Source organism: Ananas comosus, linkage group 9 (assembly GCF_001540865.1).
Source record: "Ananas comosus cultivar F153 linkage group 9, ASM154086v1, whole genome shotgun sequence".
Lineage (NCBI taxonomy): Eukaryota > Viridiplantae > Streptophyta > Magnoliopsida > Poales > Bromeliaceae > Ananas > Ananas comosus.
Window position 1 is genome coordinate 13,801,251 of NC_033629.1, and position 24,277 is coordinate 13,825,527.

Genomic DNA, 24,277 nt, shown 5'->3' on the forward strand with positions numbered 1-24,277 from the left:
GAGAAAGAACCGTATACTCTCGAGCACTTCAAAAGGAATCTTATCTTCACCACACTCCTTTATATAAACCGAGAAACTAAAGAGTGCACCTCTCTCCCACATAGATGCTCAACAAATGCCGCGGCGAACGGCGATCGACGTCCGACAGCCGTCCGATCAGACCAGCAACCGTCAGAAATGGCGCGTGTCGCTGACAGAAGACGCGTTCGAGTCGTTCATGGCTCGGTGCGGGGACGCCGGGCGAGAGGTGTTCGGAGAGGGCTCGCTGTTCAGCCCGATGCTCTTCGGGAAGTTCTTCGATCCGTCCGACGCCTTCCCGCTGTGGGAGTTCGATTCCGACGATTTGCTCTCCGCGCTCCGGTGCAGCTCCAAGACGAGTGTCGATTGGGCCGAGTCGAGTTCCGAGTTCATCCTGAGAGCTCATGTACCAGGTACGTAGCAGCTATTAATCAAGCTAACTACGTACGTACTTGTTTATATTTCAAGGATCATGGCTTATAATTTGCTAGTACATGTGTTGATAAAATAGTACTAGTTTTAATATTGAATCTATGATATAGGAAATAGAATTTATGGATTGATTTCATTTTAGTGAAACTAATATAGTTTCTTTGTGTTCCTCCTTTCTTTAGTTTTTTTTTTTTTGATGTATATGCTGCTACTTCATGTTCTATAATTGAAACCTTCAAAGACTATTAGCTTATTTCACTTGGCAATATTCTTAGAATTAAGTAATGAATTAATTCACAATTTTATGTGCTTGTTAGTTAATTCAATTCATCATTTTATGTGTCTACAAGTTGTAGTTGTATTAAGAATGATCTAAGCAGCAATGGAAAAAAAAAAAAGAAATAAGGATAGAAGACGATCTAGTTTCTGTAAGTTAGCAAAAATGATTTGTTTTGAAAAAAACAGTTTTAATTAATCAATTCATTGTTTTAAGCTATGATCCCCCTTTCCCTTTTCCTGTAACTAGGAATGATCTTTTATAAGTTCAAAAAATATAAATAGTGCCACCTTTTTACAAACTCAACAAATGATTAGGAAAGTTCAACTTAAATTACAATTTTTTTTTAAAAAAAAATTGTTTTGTTTTGTTTTGTTTTGTGCAGGTGCGAGGAAATGCGAGGTGGAGATATGTGGTGAAAAGCCTAAGGTAGTGATGGAGATAAGTGGGCAGTGGGGGCCGGCGGTCCGCGAACCGGGCCCGAGGGATTGGCGGTCCGGGCGGTGGTGGGAACGCGGGTTCGTCCGGCGGATCGAGCTTCCGGAAAATGCAAACTGGAGGAGGGCAGAGGCATACATCACTGAAGATGAGGAACATAGCCTTCTCGAGATCAAAATTCCAAAGAATAATAATAATTTTGATAGCAACACCCACCACACAAGTGGTGGTGGTGGTGGAGAGGGGAAAGAATAAGAATATTTTTGTGTGAGTGACGATAATGATTTGAGCACTTTGATATATAAATATATTTGTAGAGAAAAAATGTATTTGAAAAAAGAAAAGAAAAGCTAACATATGTAAAGCAAGATATGGATCTCTTTTTTGATAGACATCCAAGTGTGCATGTGCAATTTTAAGTGACAATGATAAAATGAATGATTATTATTATTATTATGAAATTTCTCGAGCTGTTTAACTCCACTAGCATTTTTGGAGAAGCTAGATGTTTTTCGGATCATAAGTGAATTATGAATGCTTGTTTTTCTTACTTCTGATAAAAGATGAATGATTTGTTCTACTGCTAAATTGGTTTTATATCATCCACATGATGATGACGATGGCATGAAACAAATTCACACAGATAATCTTTTATGTGAATTTGGCTTCATCTCTTGCTTTTTGTGGGGAGTAAAGGTCTAATAACATATACAAAGAGAGTGTATAACACAAATTCATGATCAATTTGATCATGGTAGTGTCCCTTTTTTGTTTTTCTTTTTCTTTCATCTTAGCTGTGGTTTTTGGAATTTTTTAAGTGCAATAAGTTTCTTTTCTCTTATAATGTTTGGAATTGCAGACTCTTTTAACTCTTCATATTTCCAAATGGAGAAGATAATTCATATTACTCTTAATTATTGCATACCATACACAGTATTTTTTTTTTTTTTTTTTTAAGAGATAGGTAGCACGCTACCCGTTTCATTTATTTCATTTAGAAATAAACTTAGCTAAAAATGTGAATCAACTAGAATTCGAACTTGGGTCTTGGGTATCAACCACCAAATCCTTTGCCACTTGCTCTGGAAACAATGGGTTACACAGTAATTTTTATGCACTAACTATTGGGTTCGACTGTTCATTCGAAAACAAACACGATCTGGGTCGCTAATTTGATCGACCATCAGATCACCACGAGTGAGTGCGTAAATAATTTAAGTTTTGGATAAACAGTCAGATTCATAATGTGCAAACTTTTCCTGCTGCCACCATATGGGCAGAAGATTTTGCACCTCTATGGGGGTTATAGTTGCAAAGTGTAATTTTGGAATGGTATAATCAAGAAAACGAACTATTTTACATAATAAAATATAAATACGTAGCGAAATTTTCCAACGCTATCCGATCATTGGAACGTGTCAAACTCCTGTCAGACGCTTGGCATGAACTCCTTTGATACTTTTGTCGAACATTTGCTTTTATTTTCTTTACTTTTCTATCGCTTTTTTACTCTATTTTTTTCTTTTTCTCTTTTTCTGACTTTTTCCTTTTATGTACCATTTTTACAGAGGCTCTAGTTGTTTTTATCTTGTATTCTTAGTTTATTTTTGACTAATAAAATGAAGCAAATAATTTGCACCTTTTTCTAAAAATATATATATATATATAAATATGTATTTCGTAGAGGGTAAACATGCAAAAAAAAAATTCACACGCGGGACTCGGCCGAACCCAACCAACACTTGAACACCACTCGCTCCTCGAGTCCTCGTCGAGCTCTCAAATCCCTAGACCCCCAAAACTCTCTCTCGCTCTCTCTCTCCTCTGCCTCCTCCTCCGCCGCCGAAGAAGAGGAGGAAGACGAAGAAGGCGACGAAGAAGAAGAGGAGGCGAAGGGAATGGCGTTTAGGGCTCGGGAGATCTACAAGAAGATCGTGCGGAGGGTGGGGGGCGAGGAGGCGCTCCCGAGGGAGGTGATGGAGTCGGTGAAGAAGATGCTTCCCAACAACAAGGTCGTTATGGGGCGCGCCAAGCGCGGCATCTTCGCGGGACGACACATCCAGTTCGGCAACAAGGTCAGCGAGGATGGCGGTAACAAGTACTACTCGATTCCATCGATCCCTCCTACTTGAAACCCTTTTTTGTTTTGTCCAATTTTTTTCCCCATTTTTGCCAATTTTTTCTGAGTTTTTAGATCGAAATTTATGATAACAAAGTGATTTTTTTGGGGGTAGATTTTGTCGTTTTTGTAAATTAATCCATGACTACCGAGTACTCCATCGATTCCTCATTAAACCGCTCCTGCTCCCCCAATTGATCCTCCTGTTGTCCCTTTAGTTTCAAATCACTACTCAATTTTTCTTATTTCTAAAAAAATTTTAGCTCGAATTTTGTGATAAAAGGTGACCTTTTTAAGGGTTTTTCGCTATTTTGGTTTTTAAATAGATGTTTCTACATCATTGTTCAACAATTTATTCAATCCAATCTCCTTAACATCCTTATTCCTTTAGCCGCATATCTTTGCAAGCCTTTTCAATACTGTTTTTTCCCTTCATTTTTTGGCGCGATGTTCATGAGGTTGCTTGTAGGATTCGGCGAAGTTTCGGTTTACTTGATTGCAGATCCTCATCAAATTCAACTTACACTTGTAGTTAAAAATTTTTACTGATGATATTAATCAGCTAAAGCTTCACTATAGTTAGATAGCTTGCTCTAGATATCGATACAGAGATATAAAATATCAACCAATATCCAAAATTACTTTGACATGTAGTTTAAACTGATTTTATAATTGCTCAGCAACTAGATCCACTGACTAGTTAATAAGCTGAAGGTGGTTTGCTGATGATGATGCTGATGTTTCACTTTGACATGAAGTTTGCAATCAGTTCGTTCTAGTCTCGGTTAATAATTTGATCGATTGTAATCATGTTCAAATGCAAATATACATCTTTTAAAATTGAAGCTCAACCCAACTATGTATATTCAACTCGTTCACTGAGGCATACTCTTAAAATGCACCATTGAACAAGCATTTCCTTTGTAAAGAATAAGATTTGGTCTTTTGTCGACTTCGTATTAATAAAATCAGTTAACTTTCATCTCCCTCACCCCCCCCTCCCCCCCCTTCTCTCTTCAGAACTTATTACTTGGTACTTGATGTCTCTTTGGTCCTTAAAAGAATAAGGATACTATACATTTTTTGTTTTTGACTTAAAAAGTTATCTGTTAGTACCTTATATCTCTCTCTTTTCTTTGTGAATCCTATCATTAAAGCCTGATTTAAAGAAGCTTTAATCCAATATTTGAATTTCCCTTATGAAGGTCGAGGCGAACATGGAAACCAAATGTACAAGAGAAGCGCCTCTTCAGCTACATCCATGACCGACACATTCGGGTCAAAGTAACAACTCACGCTCTCCGCTGCATTGATAAGGCTGGCGGTATTGATGAGTACCTCTTAAAGACGCCCTATGACAAAATGGAGACTGAGATGGGCTTAGTGTGGAAGGCCAAGATCGAGAGAATGTATGCGGAGTTAGGGAATATGGAGGTCGGCTTCTTTTCGCCTGAAGAGGAGGCTAAGATCGAGAAGGGCTTTGAAGAAGCCAAAACTGCGAAGAGGGAGGCCCGCAGGGAGGCAAGAAGAGCTTTGGCAAAGCAGAGACAGGAAGAGGAAGGAAAGTTGGATGGTGATGATCAAGAAGCGAAAGCAACAGCTATTGAGGAAGGAGCCTCTGACGATGCGAGAAAGGCCAAGCATGAAGAAGCTTCTAATCCCCAATGACTGGTGAGTAAGTGAGTTATTCTCATCGATTATCACTTTCGGTCTTTTTGATAAAATATTCAGTTTTCTTAGATTTCAACAAATTTCAATTTCTCTTCCATTTTTGCATCTCTGGTTTATAATATTTTTTCTAGGACTGGAATGCCATAGGTGAATTGTGTGATGAATTTATATCCGATCCAGGGGCATGTCGGTCTGCGAAGTGATTTTTAGCTCAACATAGTGAAAGTAAAAAAATATTGATCGCAACAACAAAACTGAAAAGAAGAAACAATGGAGACTGAGCTTTCAAAATGCCCTTTTGTTTATCCTAAATGCTATGCTTTCTACGATCTAAAATCTCACTCAAGTTTGTGGCCTGTTGCAGAATATAGTGGGCAGGGAAATTGTTGCTGATCAACACCTTCGGATAGAATCGGGGAATAAGCAGGGGCTCGGACTTGTCAAGTGGAAAATTTAACTATTCAAGTAGAGTATCAGCATCTGTATTCTTAGGAGGATTTTATGATCTCTTGTTTGTAGCCATGGTATCGGCTTTTTGCTGAGGAGTTCCTGAGGCGGTCCCTTCGGTCTTATTATCACTATTTTCATGTTTGATGCATGATTTGTACAGCCATTTATATTGAGCTGAGTACTACTTCACTGAGATGGTGCCCTTTTATCTAATTATTATTGTCATTTCACTTGAAATTTATGTTAACAAATTTATTGTACTCAATACTATTTTTTTTTTTCCATAGCTCTCTCCTTTTATCTGAATGGAGTCATGTACTTAACTATATTTAGGGAGCTACATTGCCAACTGTTTTTCGCCTCAGCAAAAGTAACACTTCGTATGGAGCTTAGCCCACTTCAGCTTTTCGTTGCAGCAAAATCTTGGTTTGTGTTATGTTTTAATTTTGTTCTACTTTTAAGCATGAGATTCAAGAGAGAGGAAATAAGTAATATGGTATTCCCCAGAAATCTTAACTTGATTAATAATGTGATGACCCCAACTTAGTTCAATACAAATTAGTTCCAAAATAGTGTTAAAATAGATAGATAGATAGATAGCTAGCTCTCACTCTGCTTCCGCAACGCCTGATTACCAAAATGGTTAACTGTTTTCAGATAATCAAATTGCGAGAAAATCACATGAAGTACTTATTTTATACAGACAAAATTAAAAAGGAAAGGAAACAGGAGATGTTTCCTCCTAGCCTAGTTTCGCGAGGACATCATCCAACGCAGACTTGGTCTTAGCGTAAGACTTCTCAGCTTGTGGAGTGCTCTTGATCTTCGCCGCGTAGTCGAGCTGCAGGAAAAAAGAAAAAGCGAGTTCGTGTTGACTATTCGACATGCACGTAAAATGGTTGTGGAGTGTAAAGAATAGTATTCACCTCGTCGAGGGTGGTGAAGAGCTTGTCGTAAAGCTCCTTGAGTTGCTTCTTCTCCTCCTTGGGCTTGGTGGAGATGATGGTGTTGAGGTCGTAGCGGAGGGATCCGGCCTTGAGCCGGAGATCGTTCTGCACGTACGGCCATTCCTTCTTGTCGATCAATTCTTTCAAGTTCACGATGTCCTTCGCCGACTCCTTCACTCTCGCCGCCGCCTCCGCTGGCGGCAGCGGCTGCAGGTAGAACCGCTCCTTCAGCGGAAGATCCAGATCTCTCGGTATGTCCGCGTTTTGAGTTCCCGCTGTTTAAATCAAGTTCATCATTTTAAGACCTTGTCGTAAACTGAAAAGCAGACTTTCATACTACAAAAACATTGAACACACAAGAAAAAAGACTAAAGAAAGGTGCTTACGGAGTCCGCCGAAGGGAGCTGGCGGCGGGCCGATCTTGATAGGCCTGATTTCGGCGAGCACGGCCTTAACGAAGGACCCGCCGGCGAGCCCGGCGGCCACGAGCCCCAGCATGGCCCGTCGACCGCCCTGGCCCACGGGCTCCCCCTCAATTGGGCCCTGCTGGGCCCTCACAACAAATCCGGCACGGCCCGTCACGACCCGGTTCGACCCGGAGCCGGCTAACCGGCTTGAGCCACTGAGCTGGAGGCTCCCCTCAAGAACAGCTTGGGATGAGCCACGTAAGCCAGCCATTGAAGCCATAGCTTGAGCCATGTCTCTCTCTCCTTCTCTCTCTCTCTCTCTCTCTCTCTGGTGATGAATCAATGGTTTCCTATGTGGAGGATGGAGTGGGGATTATAAGATGAAGTGTGTCATTCGGGCAACGGGCAGGGGAGCCTTATCTGCCCGTGGCAAGTTCGGATAAGTTGGCAGCCACTAGACGAGTGCCACGTGTCTTTCGCTTGCTTTGGTGCACCAATGACTTGGATTGGGTTGCAATAGAGCTATTGGCTGGTGCCACGTGTCCTGTAGTATCTTGGATCTTCATGTTCCAGCGCCACATGAGAGTTAGATTAGTTTGATGTTCATTTGACTGGGTTTGGGGTCAAGTAAAACTCAAATCTTTAATTGAAGTGGAAAACTAAGAAACAGTTTCTATAAGAGTTAAAAAAGTGAAAAGAGACGATCAAATTCACTTATAGAATGAACTCTTGCCACTTAAGTGTGCTCGAGATCAGTTTTAGCAAAAGCGCGCTTTTCTTCCTCCGACAAAAATGTAGAGTGATCGTAATTATAGGCCATTTCAAAGTGAGTCCTTATGTTTTTATTTTTTGATTAAGATTTCTTAATTTTATTTTTTTAGAATCGAACAATTTTAGCCAAATAAAGTAGAAGTTATATCGAATGTATTGACAATAGTTCTAAAGGTCAAAAAAAAGAATGAAGTTGAGCATGTCACTAAAATTAAGGATGTAGTTGAGGATTCTCAATACATTTTTACCATAATTTCAACTCTTGATCCCACCACACTACACTGCTCTCTCTCTCTCTCTCTCTCTCGTCCCTCCATGTTGCCTATATGAATGCCTTCTCTCCTCTCAAACCTCTAAACCCCCGCTCCAAAACCCTTTTCCTCCCCCGATCTCTCCTCTCCCACCTCTTCTCCCATTCCTCCACCAAAACCCTAACACTAGAAGAAGCAGAGCCCTCGTCAACCCCTCTCACCTCTCTACAATGCGGTCGCCTCTTACAATCCATCACCAATTCCAAATCCCTCTCAAAGGGCCTCCAACTCCACGCCCACGCCATCTCCTCCGGCGTCCTCGGCCACAACACCTACCTCGCCACCAAGCTCTGCGCCATGTACGCGCTTTGCGGCGCCGCGGCCGACGCCCGCGCGGTCTTCGACGCCATCGTGCTGAAAAGCTCCTTCCTTTGGAATGTGATGATCAGGGGCTATGCTTGTAGTGGGTTTCCTCTAAAAGCTCTGGTTTTGTATAGGGAAATGTTGGGTTTCGGGAAAAGGCCGGATAGTTTCACGTACCCCTATGTTCTTATGGCGTGTGCGGATCTTTTCCTTGTTGAAGTTGGTAAAAGGATTCATTGTGAGGTGATTGTTTATGGGTATGAAGCGGATGTTTATGTGGGTAATTCACTTTTATCCATGTACTCTAAATTTGGTGAAATGGGCATTGCTAGGAAAGTGTTCGATATAATGCCGACACGGGATTTAACTTCTTGGAACACAATGATTTCGGGTTACCAAAAGAATAATGAACCCGAAAGGGCCTTGTTGGCCCTTTTTGATTTAATTGGGAATGGATGGGGAATGGATCGAGCAACTCTTCTTAGTGTACTCCCAGCATGTGCTGATCTTTCAGCACTGAAGCAAACAAAGGAGATTCACGCTTACATACTTCGTAACTTCACTGAATTTGACATATTCGTAGTCAATGCCATTATCCATGTTTATGCTATTTCGGGCTTTTTAATGGGGGCAAGACATTTGTTTGAGAACAATAATAAGAACGATATTGTATCATGGAATTCCATAATTTCTGGTTATTCACATACTGGTGGTGCTATTGAAAGTTTACGATTCTTTCGCCAAATGAATTCACAAGGTATTGCTCCCGACACAGTTACTCTCATTGCAGTTCTTGGAGTCTGTGATCGGATAGCAGCCTTACAATTTGGACGGAGCCTTCACGGTTATGTAACTAAACGAGGCTATGATAGAGAGGTTACTGTGAATACTTCACTTATAGACATGTATTCTAAGTGTGGAAGTCTAGAGTGTTCCCGCCAAGTTTTTGATCAAATGACTACAAGAAATCTAATCTCTTGGAGTGCCATGATCTCGGGTTATGGACTTCATGGGCGTGGAAGGGAAGCTGTTCAATGCTACAGTGAAATGAAAATGAATGGTGTAGTTCCAGACAATGTTACCTTCACATCAGTTCTGTCAGCATGTAGCCATGCAGGATTAGTCAATGAAGGGAAGAAAATTTTCAATGAAATTTCAAAGGACTATTCATTGAGGCCCACCGTTGAGCACTGTACATGCATTGTTGATCTTCTTGGAAGGGCAGGTTATTTAGATCAAGCATCTGAGTTCATTATGAATATGGAGGTGGAACCCAACGCTGATGTGTGGGCCGCGCTTCTTTCCACTTGTCGCATTCATCAAAATGTGGAGTTGGCAGAATATGCTGCTCAGAATGCTTTTCGCCTTAACCCTAAAGGTGTGGGCCCTTATGTTTGCCTCTCAAACTTATATGCTGTTAAGAAAAGGTGGACGGACGTTGCAAGGGTGCGAGCTGCAGCAAGGAATAATGGACTGAAGAAACCACCTGGCTGCAGCTTCATGGAATTGGGTATGGAAATCCATCGATTTATGGTAGGAGATAAGTCACATCCACAATCAAGTTCCATATATGCCAAACTTAATGAACTAAGGAAGCTAGTAAAGGATGCTGGATATGTTCCAGATACCAGCTCAGTCTTTTATGATGTTGATGAGGATGTGAAGGAAAAATTGCTATGGGATCACAGTGAAAGGCTGGCCATTGCTTTTGCTCTATCGAACACATCAAGTGAAATGAGTATTAGGATCACCAAGAACCTTCGCGTATGTGAAGATTGCCATGCTGTGACAAAGCTGATCACAAAGCTTGTTGGTAGAGAAATCATTGTGAGGGATGCCCATCGGTTTCACCACTTCTATAACGGGCTTTGCTCTTGTGGTGATTACTGGTGAGCTTTTATATGATATTATATTCTAAGATGAGGTATGTGAACCCACATAACCAGCTGGATGTTGTGTAATTCCTGGTTTCTCATGTGCGTATTGACAAAAAAAAAGGGACATAAAAAAGCAAACATATTGGGAAGTGTAGGCGGGTTGAACAAAGCAATACTTGAGGTTTGCTACCTGGACATAACATGAAAATTTCTTGATGTATTATACTAGAAAATAATTCAATAACAAGTGACAAATTTTCTTTTTCGTAAGTTGTTATCTGATGACTTCACTCTTATGTAGTTTTGCCAATTTGACGATCATTTTACTTGGCAGTTTTGTTGGGTAACTATGGTTCAACTAATCATCTACGCACTATAATAGATCTATAATGAATAGTATCGAAAGTCGAGTCTTGACACTATGATGTTTTAGTTTATAGTGCGGTAATCTGATGATTATTGCCTAGATAAATGAAAAGCTGTGAAAAATTTGCACTTTATACTTCTATTTGACTATGATATTTTTTTGTCCGAAATGTCATTTTAAGATGCATTTGCACAACTCATCTTGAGGTGGCACTGTTTGTGTATCTTTTGCATTGAATTTAAGCACCATTTTTGAAATTTGAAGCTTGTCCTTTGAAGGAGAACTTTAGTGCTGGCATTCAGCCCTCTGCCAAGGCTATGTAGTGTAGCCGAATAAGGTAAAACCCTCTTCTTCTTAGACTCGTTTTAGAACCATTTTAACCTATTTTAAATTATGCGGAAGAAAATTTTGCATTGGTTCTTTGTGTTTTTTCTCTATTTACTTGATAATTTTTCTGTTCTTGGGTTTCTATGTCATGGAATGCTATAGTAAAGACTTGGCTTATGTCAATGATGTATTAGACGAAGTTTTAATATTTCATTAGTTTTCTATAATGGTAATATTTTAAGTTTGACCTGTGGGTCTTGTTTGGGCATCATCTCTTGTGTTGCAATTAATTGGACGAGGAGTCTTTCGACTGAAATGATCACAATAGCCTATGAGTAAATCAGAAAATCTGCTCTGGAGTAAGCGCTATTTATTTATCACATGACAACAAGAATTTATTGATCTTGATCTGTACAATAATCTGATTTATTTAAACATCAAAGAGATCAGATATACTGTTGTAGAGAGTGCTTAAATGGATTTTTTTTTTTTTTTCCAATAACATGAAGTTGCTTGAACTTAGATTTAGTTTAGTATTGAAGTTATTTTGTAGAATATTTTGTCGAATATTCCGTCGATGAAGTCAGCTATGTCACCACCGACACTCATATCTGTTTCTGGATCAAATGGGTATGGCTTCAGCATTTCTGATGCTTCCAAAATCTTCTCAATTGGTATCTTTGGCTTTGACCTTTCCAAAGGCTTGATGGGTTTGAAGTACTTCCGTGGATCTGGGCAATAATCCTGAAACAGAAAAATATTTAACCATCAAATGATTCTTCAAAATTTAAATCCAATCTTCGTGTGAAAAATAGTTACCTGGTCAGCATGCATTTTCCTCACAAAGATTTTGAAAATTCTGAAATTCTTTGGTTTCAATAGCTCGTCTGATAGTCGGAGATAGGTCATTGCAGAGATCCTTAACTTTGGAGGCCCATTTCTATTTACACCGTTTGGTCTTGCATTCTTCAATATCTGGTTATATGCCTTCCTATCATATTGATTAAGGGCATTTTCACATGCTGCTTCAATGCCCTCTCTCCAAGCCGCACTTAGCACCTGAAATTTTTATGTAATGATGTAAGAATTCTAGTGCTTAAACGAAGTGTCTCATTCGTGCATAGTTTTTATTAGGAAACTAATTAAGGCTGGTACTTCTGTTTTTTTTTGCTTTTCCTCTAGTCCTGGGTTATTAGGCTATAATGAGAACATATTTAGTTTCATATTTGGTTTGACACTGATATATCTATAGGGACTGCAAGGATAACTGTAATGATTACTGGGATAAGTAGACACATAATGGCATAACCCTATTCCAGGGTGAGGATTGAAATGTTGTTTTCGGATTGGTTAAGAATAATCAACGTTGGCAGGAAGTACTGCTGCCTCTCAAACTTGTGATGTTTGACAAGCATACGGGGATCTCTTGAGCTACTCCATTACTGTCCCTGAAGCAAACGCAACCTTAAAAGTATCTTTTGTCTTCTAAACATATTATAATGATTTTACCTGCTGAACAAGTTCCTCGGGCGCACTCTTTGCATTCTCGCTTTGCTCAGAATTTCTCATCTCAACACAGGTGACGTTCAAAATAGCTTCATGCCTTTTTAGCATTCGTGCAATTGTTCTATATCCATCTCAATCATTTAAATTGTAGTATCCTGCGGTTAGCTCTGCTGCATGATTGGGAACTCTATACCACCAGTGTATGCCGGAGACCTGTTTTCATTATTATTTTTTTTAATTTTTTAGGAGAAAAACAATAAGATGTGTCACACTATAAACATCAGCAATCAGATGTATATTCCAAGGGCGTGTACATATATGTCACTGCTAAATCATCTATTTACATATATATCCTAAAAAAAGGAAAATCCTATATAATATTATAACCCTTGAAAGTGCATTTTCCTACAAATGTACCCTTAGCTGGAGCTGGGAAATCATCCAAATTCATTTGGGAAAGTTGGTTTTTTATTAGAAAAAGCTTTTCAATGAAACACATTTTCCTGGATTTGTCAATTTGTGTAAGAAAATGAGTTGTTGAATTGTAAATCTTTTGACATTGCATGAATATATTTTTTGACAGATAATTATTTAGAGTATGTTCGTAAATATCTGTATAATGTAATTCAACTTCTCAAATGATGCATACTTTTGCAGCAAGCTTCATTTTGCATCCCAAGAAAGCCTGATTAGCCTCATCAAGGATCTGATCTGCATGTTCTATTAACTTGTTGGAATACCATGTAAGAAAAAATTTTCCTTTTTCAGTGGTGTATGTCCCATCTGCAGAAAAAAACTTTGTTGCGTCAGGTGTGTGATTATATTCTCCTGCATCGTCAGGCAATTCCCATTCAGGGAGTCCAACTTTTGCTGCAGTTGCTTTGAAGTTGGCTTCAAGGTATTTGTCGTAACACTGCAAAAAATTATTTCGTAATAGTCAAGAACTTGATTTTCTAGCACTCTTATTTAGTTCAGTAAAAGTACTTATTTGGTAATATTTACAAGTACATGAATGTTGATAAAGTAGAGAATTCGGCCATCAACAAATTTTTGTTGTCATGTGTATCTCAGTTGAACTGATTAGTATTGCCTTTTCATTTCTATTCTAATTATAGAGCACTATATATATATATATATATATATATATCCATGACTAGGATCTTTCATCTACATTTTACTTGCTTTTTATCTGAACTGTAAAATTTTCCTGTTAGTACTGCTACCAGCCTAAATCTCAACAATCAGAAGTTTTTATTTTCTGCTTGGTTGGAGTGCATGAAATAGATAGAGATCTGGCTTGATGAGTTTTCATTAGATCTCACCTGATAGAAAGTATCTACTTTAAGTGGTTTAATGATATCACTTCATCAACTTGTAGGTGTTGCAAAAGTAGAAGCTTTAAATTGCAACTTCTACTTTTGGGGCCTAGAAGCTCATTTTAGCTTCCGGTTGCAGCAAAAGCTCCAGAATTGTGATATTAAATATCTAGTTTCTGGAGTGGAGAAAATGATTCAAAAGCTAGGCCAAACAAACAGCTTTCTCTTGGCTATAAATTTTCTCTTAGTAGACATTTGGATTGGGGATCGCCACCTAAAGTATGATAAATGTCAAGCTAATTTGTGTCTAAATTTTTTTCAAAAGCTTGGATCGCAATGGAGAAATCTTACTTGGTGGATAGAGAAAACTTACTTGGAACTCCCCAATGCCTGGGAAAACCCATCCTTGGTTCTGAGGATACGATGGATACCTCATCTCTCCTGCAGGGCCGAGTCCTACCTCTATATCTGTAATGAGACTGCCATCCAAGAAATCTGTCATGTTTTTTCTGAAGCTCTTCATGAAATCGCTGTAAAGCTGTTACAACAAATAAAAATACCATTATATACAGCCATAATATGTAATAAAATTCTAATCTACAGAAGAGAATGGAATTTTGCAGAACAGAGGGCTTGAACACTTTGTAGCCAATGCAATTTCACAAAATTTATAAGATAACTAAGAATCTGAAAATATTTAGAACCTGAGAAACTAAAGATCAAATTCATGGGTGAACAAACCTGCACAGCTGTTTGACCTTTGAAAATCGGCTGATTATCTACTTCCATGCTAAGGTACTCCTGATCCCTCGTCCCCTTTCTGTTTGTGTAGAAGATACCCGGGTCCTTTACCCCAATATCCCGAACCCATTGCGGTATGGGAATATCAACTTTATCTCCTATATTCCCTCCGCATTGATGGAACGACATAATGGCTTGCAACTTCAATCCTTCTTCCTTAACCATCTGAAACAGCTGCCTTGCACCCCATTCATATATTTTTGGACCTGTAGCTTCTATAATCCCCCACCAGACGTCGATCATCACACCATCGACTTTTGCTTCTCGCAGTTGCTTGAGCTGCTTCCTGAGTTCTTCTGGCTTCTCGAATCTGTTATTGGCTGTTATTACACCCAACTGTGCGAGGGATGAAGAGATTGTCAATAAAATTGAAACGAAAGGTGAGTAGTTTGGATCATTTTTGGTAATGTACATCAGAAAGAAGAAAATGACTTACTGGGAGCCTCACAAAGACTGGAACATAGTTGGCTAGCATCTTCTCTTTCTCTGTGAGCGGGGTTGGAACCTGCATCATTTGAGTGTGGAGGAAGAGTATTATTGCTTTCCTTACCATTGTGAGAGAATAGCTGAAGAATAGCAGAGTTTATTCTCAGATTTATCCTCTTGTGGAATTACATGGGTGCTTTTTTTTTTTTTTCTTGACATATCCTTACATGAAGTTGCTGTCGATTATTTCCTTTTTGACCTGAATATTAGCTAGCTTGAATGTATCTTTCTGGGCCTTTTCTTACTAACGAAAAGCGGCGGATTTTATTCCTGATTAATATACTGCAGAAACATTGCTTGTCATATAGCTATATAATGACTTATTTAGCAGAATAATCATTTATCACACTGCTAGCTTTCCCTGCTCCTTGAATACAATGTGTTGGACAATTCTATAACACTCGCAGAGCCCTCTTTTCAGCTAACAGAGATTCACACATGCATAATGCAGTGTTTCATGCATGGGTATTTAGTTGTGAAACGTCACATGAGGAAGAAAATTCTGCATGGACATCTTTCTTCTGTTTATTCTAGACGTTGTGGACGACAATCATATGAAAAATTGCTTGTTTCTTTCAATGCTAATGGCAGCATCTCATCCTATTTCTATGTTCATAGAAGTAAAATGATTTTCAAGTTGGCGAACAACAATGAGGGGCCTAAGGAGCACAAGATGTATGCGAATTTTCCCCATTATATCCCTTCATTACTGAAGAGGCTGTTTCTGTGACTCGAACACACACATCAGGTTCATTTTACAGAGTTTATTAGCAGAATATACAATCTTATGCAACAGTTTTTTCTTTTACTCTTTTTAAAGAAATTGAACATTTTGTGAAAGATTAGAACAGAAAAAGTATAACTACCTTGAAATCCGATTGAGCCAAAGTATCAGCGGTCACCGCCTTTAATATTCCACTCTTTCTAGATGGAACACCCAATAGGAGACCTCTATTAATGTCTCCCTCAGTTATTGTTCTGAATAGAACCTCTCTCTTCTCTTGGATTTGAGCTTTTCTATAGAACTCTAGCCTTGGCAGGTAAGCTCTCTTCTCTACCACACCGAGTCTAAGCTGTGAAATAGTTAGCATTGTGATTGAATGATGGAACTCTAAATGATTTTCAAAGAAGTTCTTGTTACTTCTTGATGCTTTTCATCTAAGATCTCTTCTCAATTTATACATCACGGTCATATGAGAATGGGTGGTTGGTGTCATTCTTTCGTGTAAACATCTGCTTGCCTTAAAGTGGCTGTTATCGGCAGAAAACGTTGCAGCAGAAAGGAACAAAAATTTACTTCCTTTTCGGAAATCGGAAGAACCGTGCAACTCTTTGTGCTTTATGTTAAAGTCTCTTGCCTTTCCCATCTCGTCGCATGCGCAATCTCCCGTCTTTACAAGATTTTTATTTTTCATTGAATGAAGTATGATTTTCTTTGTTGTTACTCGAAGTTATTGTATTGTTCTTATTGCTTTTGCTACCTTTTTCTGCAACTGAATTGCTTTAGTTTGTTACTCATTTCTCTTTTGTTGTGGCTTGGCATGAGCTATGAGTTTGTTATGTTGAGTCATGTTACTAATTTTCAGAATCATATTCTTTTTTTTTTTTGGATACTTTAAATGCTCTAGATTTATGCATTTCTCTTTTGCTGTGGTCTGCGTTAGGTACTGTTGGTAGATAAGTTTTGAATTTATAACGTAAAAAGAAATGGTGTGATATCTTCGGCTTTTTCTATAGTCGAAAACAGCGAGTGTAAGTGAAAAAAGTATAGTCTAAAATAGCAGTACTTTTTTTCTTTTTTTGTTTTTAAAATCATAGATAGGTCTACTTTGAATAAAGCAGCAAGTCTATAGTATATATGTTTGGTTATTTGATTTCATTTTTTAATTTTCTTTCTGAAAAAGGGCGAGAGACAAAAACCTCTAACCATGCTTCAAACATTACATTTGTTTGATTATTGAATTTTCTTATTATTATTAAAACAAGCATGTATAAGCACAAATAAGCCTATCTTTTTTTCATTTTCTTTTCATTGTCACAAACAATGAGATAAACCCCAGAACCAGCGGGAATTTACACAAAAATACATGAACATATTTCTAGATAATCTCTGGACAAAAACGTCACAAAGGTAACATCTCAAAGTTCGTACGCAAAATCCCGAAAACTAGGGTGAGATGTATGCGTAGTCCCAATACTTTTCCAATATTGCGCAACTTAGGTTCCTGTATTTGCTTAATTAAATTCTTTAGTTTCTCAACTTTCATATACTGCGTGTTACGAGCTAACCATTGAAAAATTGACCTTTATTGTAAAAAAAAAAGAAGAAGAAGATCTTTTTAATCCAGTGGAAGTAAGCAAAGAGTCATTCCTGATGCAAATATGTAAAATAATTATTATTTTATAAGAAAACTCAGATTTTCTCTATAGTAGAGGGACCGACTCGCAATATCTGAAATGTACGGGAACCATCCACAAAATCCTCACCCTTACAAGTCACAAGTCCCAACTAATTAAACGCGCTCACAGTCACAGAGCCAACATTAATAACACCAACACCCCCGATATCCCGATCCCCATCGCCACACGTCCACGGCCCCCGCTCGCCGCCGCCGAGGACATGGGCCCCGGGGCCGGCCCCGGCGCAGGCGCCTCGAGCGTGGCCTCGACCACGGATCGGGCCTTGGGCGGCGGCGCCGCGACGGGCCCCTTCTTGTGGTGTTCGCGGCTCGGCCCCGGCGCGGGCGCAGGAGCCTTGTGGTGGCGGCGCGGGCTCGGCGCTGGCGCGGGCGCCTTGTGGTGGCGGCGCGGGCTCGGCGCTGGCGCGGGCGCCTTGTTGCGGTGGTGCGTCGGCGGCGGCGCCTTGGGAGGCGTCGTCATCGGTGGCGGCGGAGGAGGCGGCGGAGAGGAGGAGGGAGAGGGAGGAGGAGGAGGAGGAGGAGGAGGTGGTGGTGGTGGTGGTGGTGGTGGTGGTGGTGGAGGGGGAGGAGAGGAAGAGGAGGCGACGTTGATGGCGAGCTTCATGAGGGGGCAGTGGCCCTGGACTCCGCATATGAAGTAGCGGGGGCCGGGGGCGGTCAGCGCGATGGTGGTGCGGCCCCCCGTGTAGGCGGACAGCGGTTGACGGCGTCTGAGCACGACTCGTACCCGACTCCGAACACCTTCCAGCACGTCTGAAACGGCTGGTACAGGCACGCTGAAGACGACGATACGAGCGTACGTCGATCGCATGCAGCACCGACGAATGCGCATTATTAACATGCCAAGACGATCGACCGGCAATAATATGGCAGTATTAAGGGAAAAAAAAAAACAACTCGAGTTCAGACGTACATAGTGTCGGGCCATGGTGAATTTTTGGCTCTCGCCCCACGCCTTTGCGTGCTCCGTCAGCGACGCACGTAACGTGTAATCGGCTGCCGTTGATACCTCAAGAGACCCCATGAACACACGCACGCATGAATAGCAACATTACTAAGGTTCATCTTTGCAGCATGAAAATTGAAGACGGACAAAGATAGCAGAGAGAGAGAGAGAGAAGAGGAACTATATATCGCTTTGAGCTAGCTAGGGGTGTTGTGTAGCGTGATGGCTAATTAAGAGCTTATTAGGAGAGAGATTAGAAACCATTATAGAAATATAGAAATCACCTAAATTGGCCTGCTAATGCTGATTACTTAAAGTTGAGGATAATAATAATATTGCTTAATTAAGAATGTCGACGGCGTGATTTGGTTATCATTTTTACTAACACTTAGTTTAATTGAGCTGATATCGAACACGTCATGTTCATGCGTAAAACTATAAGCCAAACCGTTTGGTTGCGTTAAGTGTGATAACTCCTTAACCCGCCGCCCCAAAAAACTTTGTTTTTTTTTTTAAAAAAAAATAATTCCCAAACACCACTATTTTGGAGTGGTTAGTAAACCCCACCCTCAAACCGGATTGTGGGGTTACCAACTCCAGCTCCCCCTCCCAACTTTAACCGCCGGCACGGCATGCCCGAGCCTTCCACATTTAATTTCTTTATCATTATTTAACGGACCGCACTCCCCTCCAGCACTTTAACCACGCACCGCGATTTCCGAGCTCTGACCTTTTCTCTTATCAATCATGTATCCTTCCTTATCCGACTTACTCCCACCAACACTTTTTCAACTATCCTAGACTTTACTCGCAACCCCAACTTGCAAACCAAAATAATTTAACCACCATTTTAACCTGAACTTAATCTATTTCCTGGAATACACTATTTGTTCTTACCCGAACCAAACCGGGCTGAATAGTTCTGCTAACAATCAGTCAATTTTTAAAATTTTTTCAAAAGAGGACATAAAATACGGGAAAGATCTGCTTTCCTACGTGGAGACGTGCACAATATATATCTAGCAAACATTTCATTGCAAGGAGTGGTGTGCATGACATGTTTTATGCTATATATATGTTCCACCATTTCCTTATGGGTATTTAAGTTTTATATATATATATATATATATATATATATGTCTATTATAATTAAGGTGATCCTTTTATATTTTGCAAAATATTTAAAGGTTGACTCCAGTATATATATGAGAAAATATGAACATTTTTGTTATATTGATTAATTGCTATCATTGTTATAAGATATCTAATTTTTGGCCTTTCAAGAGCTTTACCTCTATCATTAAAAATTAAGGAGAATAATTTTTGGGTATAGATATCACAAAGAACATGAAGTTTAGTTGGCATCTGTCAAATGGTGTTGGCAGTGAAAAATAATTACAGAAGTATACATTGATATTTAGAATTACAAAAAAAAATTAGCACTAATTTTATTTTAAGGGAATAAGTATGGTATTTATAACCAAAAGAATTTCATTTTAGCTGATCAATGATACTTTGCTACAACTTTTCCACCCTAATTAACCACCCAAATGCCTACGATGATACTGTTAATGACCATATATCAGTGTAGCGACTCGATCCTTTCTCTATTAAAATTCAATTATTATTAAGTAATGCTTACATGTCGCTAATTAATCACTTTGTTTGCAAACATATATATGCACTTATTACCACACTAACTTGCTCTGTACAGAATCTTCGTGGATTGTCCTAAGATTACTATTAACGTACGATGATCAGAAGCATATGTATTGTAAACTAATTATCAAGCTAATAACAGAATTAAATCATCCAAGTAAAACTTGATTTTCTTGGTTTTTTTTAAAAATAAATTCACGTCTCACCATATATGCATCTTGAGCTAAGAGAGAATGATAAAAATTAAAAAGTGTATTAAATCTAATGTACCCCTTTAATGCTTCTAGTGCATGTATAATTAAAGAGATAGTGGATGAGCACTACTTGAATCCGATCACAAATTCGACCCGATCCGTTCGACTGGGCCTATCCGACCCCAAATTTTACAGGCCAGATTGGGCCGGGCTCTAAAATGAGGCCCAAAAGAAATTCGATTTTTTCAGTAGATCAGGCCTGAAAAAGAATTTTTCATACGTGACTCGGCCTGAGCCAGCTCCACTATGTGGGACCAGAATCACACTAAAAAATTGTTTGATTTTTCAGAAAATATCTCAGAAATAATTTTATAAATTATTATTCATTATTTGATTCTAATGTGTTATAACTTGTGAGCAAAACAATCATAATAATAAAAATTAAAAAAAAAACTTGTTACTGATATATTAAAATGACAATGCCAAACATAGCTTAAAGTACTACAAAGTATAAAGTATATATATACACATTGTGCATATATATATATATAACTTGGTTTTTCTATTTCGCCAAAAAGGGTGATGGAGAAGGGGGGGCCCAAAGAAGAGTTCGTGTACAGGGTGAGCACCGCCGAGGAATGGGAGGAGCTTCGGACGAGCGGGGCTACGATGGGCCGAGATCTCGATCGCAACACTCGCTGTATCCACCTCAGCAACCTTCACCAGGTTTTTNGGTGGTGGAGGGGGAGGAGAGGAAGAGGAGGCGACGTTGATGGCGAGCTTCATGAGGGGGCAGTGGCCCTGGACTCCGCATATGAAGTAGCGGGGGCCGGGGGCGGTCAGCGCGATGGTGGTGCGGCCCCCCGTGTAGGCGGACAGCGGGTTGACGGCTGAGCACGACTCGTACGCCGACTCCGACACCTCCAGCACGTCGTGGAACGGCTGGTACACGAACGCTGAAAGACGACGATCGACGTACGTCGATCGCATGCATGCACCGACCAATGCGCATTAATAACATGAAGACGATCGACCGCGAATATATATTGCAGTATTAAGGGAAAAAAAAAAAACAACAAGTTTCAGACGTACTTATAGTGTCGCCCATGGTGAATTTTTGGCTCTCGCCCCACGCCTTTGCGTTGCTCGTCATCGACCACGTTAAGGTGTAATCGGTGGCCGTTGATACCTCAATGAGAGCTCCCATGAACACGACGCACATGATCAGCAACATTACTAATGGTTTCATCTTTGCCATGGAGAAATTGAAGAGACAAAGATAGAGAGAGAGAGAGAGAGAAGAGGAACGTATATATCGCTTTGAGCTAGCTAGGGGTGTTGTGTACGTGATGGCTAATTAAGAGCTTATATAGAGAGAGATTAGAAACCATTATAGAATATATAGTATAAAACCAAATTGGCCTGCTAAATGCTGATTAATTAAATTGAGGATAATAATAATATTGTTAATTAAGAATGTCGACGGCGTGATTTGGTTGACATTTTTACTATACACTTATTTAATTTGAGCTGATATCGAAACAGTCATGTGTTCATGCGTAAAACTATAAGCCACCGTTTGGTTGGGGTTAAGTGGTGGAATAACTCCTTAACCCCCAATTTATATTCAAACACCACTATTTTGGAGTGGGGTTAGTAAACCCCACCCCAAACCGGATTAGTGGGGTTTACTAACTCCACTCCCCCTCCCAACTTTAACCCCGCACGCATCCCGAGTCCTCATCTTTTTCTTCTTTATCAATCATTAACCCCACTCCCCCTCCCAACTTTAACCCCGCACGCATCCCGAGCTCTGACCTTTTTCTTCTTTATCAATCATTATCTTCTTATCCCACTTACTCCAACCAAACACTTTTTTTCACTATCCTAGACTTACTCCAACCTCCAACCAAACACAAAAAAATTTTAACACCATTTTAACCCTGAACTTAATTCTATTCCTGGAATAACTATTTTTTCTTAACCCGAACCAAACGGGGGCTAATAGTTCTCTAAACAATCAGTCAATTTTTTTAAAATTTTTTTCAAAAGAGGACATAAAATACGGGAAAGATCTGCTTTCCTACGTGGAGACGTGCACAATATATATCTAGCAAACATTTCATTGCAAGGAGTGGTGTGCATGACATGTTTTATGCTATATATACGTTCCACCATTTCCTTATGGGTATTTAAGTTCTATATATATATATATATATATATATATATATATATATATATATATATATATATATATATATATATATATTATATATAAAGTTATATTCTGAAAATTTAGATTTTAATATTATATGCTTTGAAACATGGGAAAGAGAATAACCTGTTTTAGGTTTGATTTTTGGGTTTCTGTCTTTTAGTTGGATTATGGCTTTAATATGAATTTTTAAAATTCATCGGATTCGGATTCATATTCGAATTTGATTGTCGGATTTGGACTCGGATTCGGATTTTTGAAAATCCTGTCCCAAACCCAATTCATCAACATCCTTAGTTATGATGTAAAATGCAACGTGATAGTATAAAAAGGTAAATGTAGAACGAAAGTATAAAGAGATATGATCCTTCGTTTTTTAGTGATATTGTAAAAAAAATATATCATAATCGGTTTATTATAATATATGAAATATGATATTATATATGAAAATAAATTTTTTATTTTTTTACACAACGCAATCTTTCGAAAATTCTAAATAAAGTCTTAGATCGGTAAAGTGTCGGCTAAAAGTGCCTACAATATTTTTTCCCTCAATGTTTAAAATTACGGTTGTAAACTTCACAAAGAAGCGTGTAGCCATATGCTTTTTCAATGACAATTCCAACCCTAATTTTATGGTATAAAAAATTAAAAATATTTAAAATATTCATATTTTTTATGATATAAAAATAATATTTTTAAGTCACAATATTATCAAAATAGGTCTTAGTATAGTTAGTTAAGTAACAACTACTTATGAAACCAGTATTTCTTTTTTTTGTCTTTTTTCATTAACTTAAATTTGTTCTTATGGTATCGTTTGGTTCGGGTATAAGCAAGAACTAGCTATTACAGTGATAGGTACAAGTATAGGGATAAAAAAAATAATGTTTGGATAAAAATTGGGTTGTTTCCGAGGATAAGAATAATTTTAGATAGTTTTATATAGAAAATAAAAATGTTGGTGAGGATAACCGAGAACTACTATTCTCGCGTAAAAAATTAGCGTTTGGATATAAAGGAAGGATAAGGACATATTTCTATCTCTATCCCCTAACCAAACGCTGCAGAGCAGTTAGGCGATTGAGAGGGTGGGGGCTAGTAGGGAAGACAAGAGGACAAACATCCTGACCCCCCTCCCTATCTGCAACTTTGTTTTACATCATTATGTTTTGCGCAAAACATAAAAATATATTTAGCTATTAGTTACTATGTTTTAATAAATTATTATCATGATAATTTTTTGTTTGGCTCTTCTCAAATTTAAATTCTAGCTTCGTTTCTGACTGTACTTAACTATAATGAAATATTTTTTAAATTGCTATTAGTTACTAAGTTTTAATAAATTATTATCATGATAATTTTTTGTTTCGCTTATAAAATAGTATTCTATTTAGGCTAAATTATAGAAAACTTTTTATAAATATTTATTTTTTTATTTTTATTTTCTCACTTTCAAAAATTTATATTTTTGCCCTCTTAATATTTCAGAAATATTTTCAGGAGTACGGTGTTAATAGAAGGGGCAAAATAACTAAATTACTCATACTTTTTCTATAAGAAAAAACATATTTTTTTAATATATTTCTATCATTTTGAAAGATATTTTCGGTATAAATTACAAAAAAATAAACGAAATAGTGATGAAATCCTGACGGAGGGGAATAAATACAAAAACTTAAAAATTTAAAGAGGCAAAATATAAATTTTTGAAAGTAATGAAGAAAAAATAAAAAAGAGAATATTTACAGAAAAATTTCTGTAATTTAGCATTCTATTTAATAATAAATTTTTTCAGTAAAATAAGTGAAAAATACTGCAACACAAAAAGAAGGGAATGGTATGTACAGCACACACCTTTTATGGGAGGGATGGGATTCCTTGCTTCTTCTTTTCTCGCTTGCCAAAAATCTCACCATCTCAAGTCTCAACTCTTAAGCAAACCACCCAAACCGTCTCGTATCCTTCTATTTTTAACCAAACAAATAAAAAAAAAAAAAACATCTTCCGTCCAATGGC

General features: G+C 38.5%; 4 protein-coding genes and 1 pseudogene across 6 annotated transcripts; 2 read left to right on the forward strand and 3 right to left on the reverse strand.

Moving 5' to 3' along the window:
* LOC109715638 (22.3 kDa class VI heat shock protein-like) lies at positions 42-1,557 on the forward strand. The gene is made up of 2 exons (XM_020240745.1): positions 42-431; positions 1,113-1,557. The coding sequence occupies exons 1-2, from the start codon at positions 116-118 to the stop codon at positions 1,418-1,420; spliced, it is 624 nt and encodes a 207-aa protein (XP_020096334.1). The 5' UTR covers positions 42-115; the 3' UTR covers positions 1,421-1,557.
* Positions 2,994-5,691, forward strand: LOC109715207 (54S ribosomal protein L24, mitochondrial). 3 transcript variants are annotated; one of them, XM_020240107.1, is made up of 3 exons: positions 2,994-3,263; positions 4,490-4,963; positions 5,320-5,691. In XM_020240107.1, exons 1-2 carry the CDS (start codon positions 3,064-3,066, stop codon positions 4,950-4,952), a joined length of 663 nt encoding a protein of 220 aa, XP_020095696.1. In that variant the 5' UTR covers positions 2,994-3,063; the 3' UTR covers positions 4,953-4,963; positions 5,320-5,691. The 3 variants fall into 3 exon arrangements, with proteins under 3 accessions (XP_020095696.1, XP_020095697.1, XP_020095695.1); XM_020240108.1 differs by having other exon boundaries at positions 4,490-4,959; XM_020240106.1 differs by having other exon boundaries at positions 3,003-3,263; positions 4,490-4,955.
* LOC109714851 lies at positions 5,949-14,596 on the reverse strand (annotated as a pseudogene).
* On the reverse strand, positions 17,354-17,704 carry LOC109714852 (alpha carbonic anhydrase 8-like). The gene has a single exon (XM_020239558.1). It carries the CDS (start codon positions 17,702-17,704, stop codon positions 17,354-17,356), a length of 351 nt encoding a protein of 116 aa, XP_020095147.1.
* On the reverse strand, positions 17,742-21,301 carry LOC109714853 (uclacyanin 1-like; the record flags this gene model as incomplete). The annotated part of the gene is made up of 3 exons (XM_020239559.1): positions 21,136-21,301; positions 20,787-20,999; positions 17,742-17,773 (listed from the first exon to the last, which is right to left on the reverse strand). Coding segments are annotated over exons 1-3 (411 nt in total), but the record flags the coding sequence as incomplete, so codon positions are not given.

Coding starts and splice junctions, on each gene's coding strand:
- LOC109715638 (XM_020240745.1), top strand. CDS start 116: ATGCCGCGGCGAACGGCGATCGACGTCCGACAGCCGTCCGATCAGACC. Junction 432..1,112: donor CCTGAGAGCTCATGTACCAG/GTACGTAGCAGC, acceptor TGTTTTGTGCAG/GTGCGAGGAAATGCGAGGTG.
- LOC109715207 (XM_020240107.1), top strand. CDS start 3,064: ATGGCGTTTAGGGCTCGGGAGATCTACAAGAAGATCGTGCGGAGGGTG. Junction 3,264..4,489: donor AGCGAGGATGGCGGTAACAA/GTACTACTCGAT, acceptor TCCCTTATGAAG/GTCGAGGCGAACATGGAAAC.
- LOC109714852 (XM_020239558.1), bottom strand. CDS start 17,704: ATGACGACGCCTCCCAAGGCGCCGCCGCCGACGCACCACCGCAACAAG.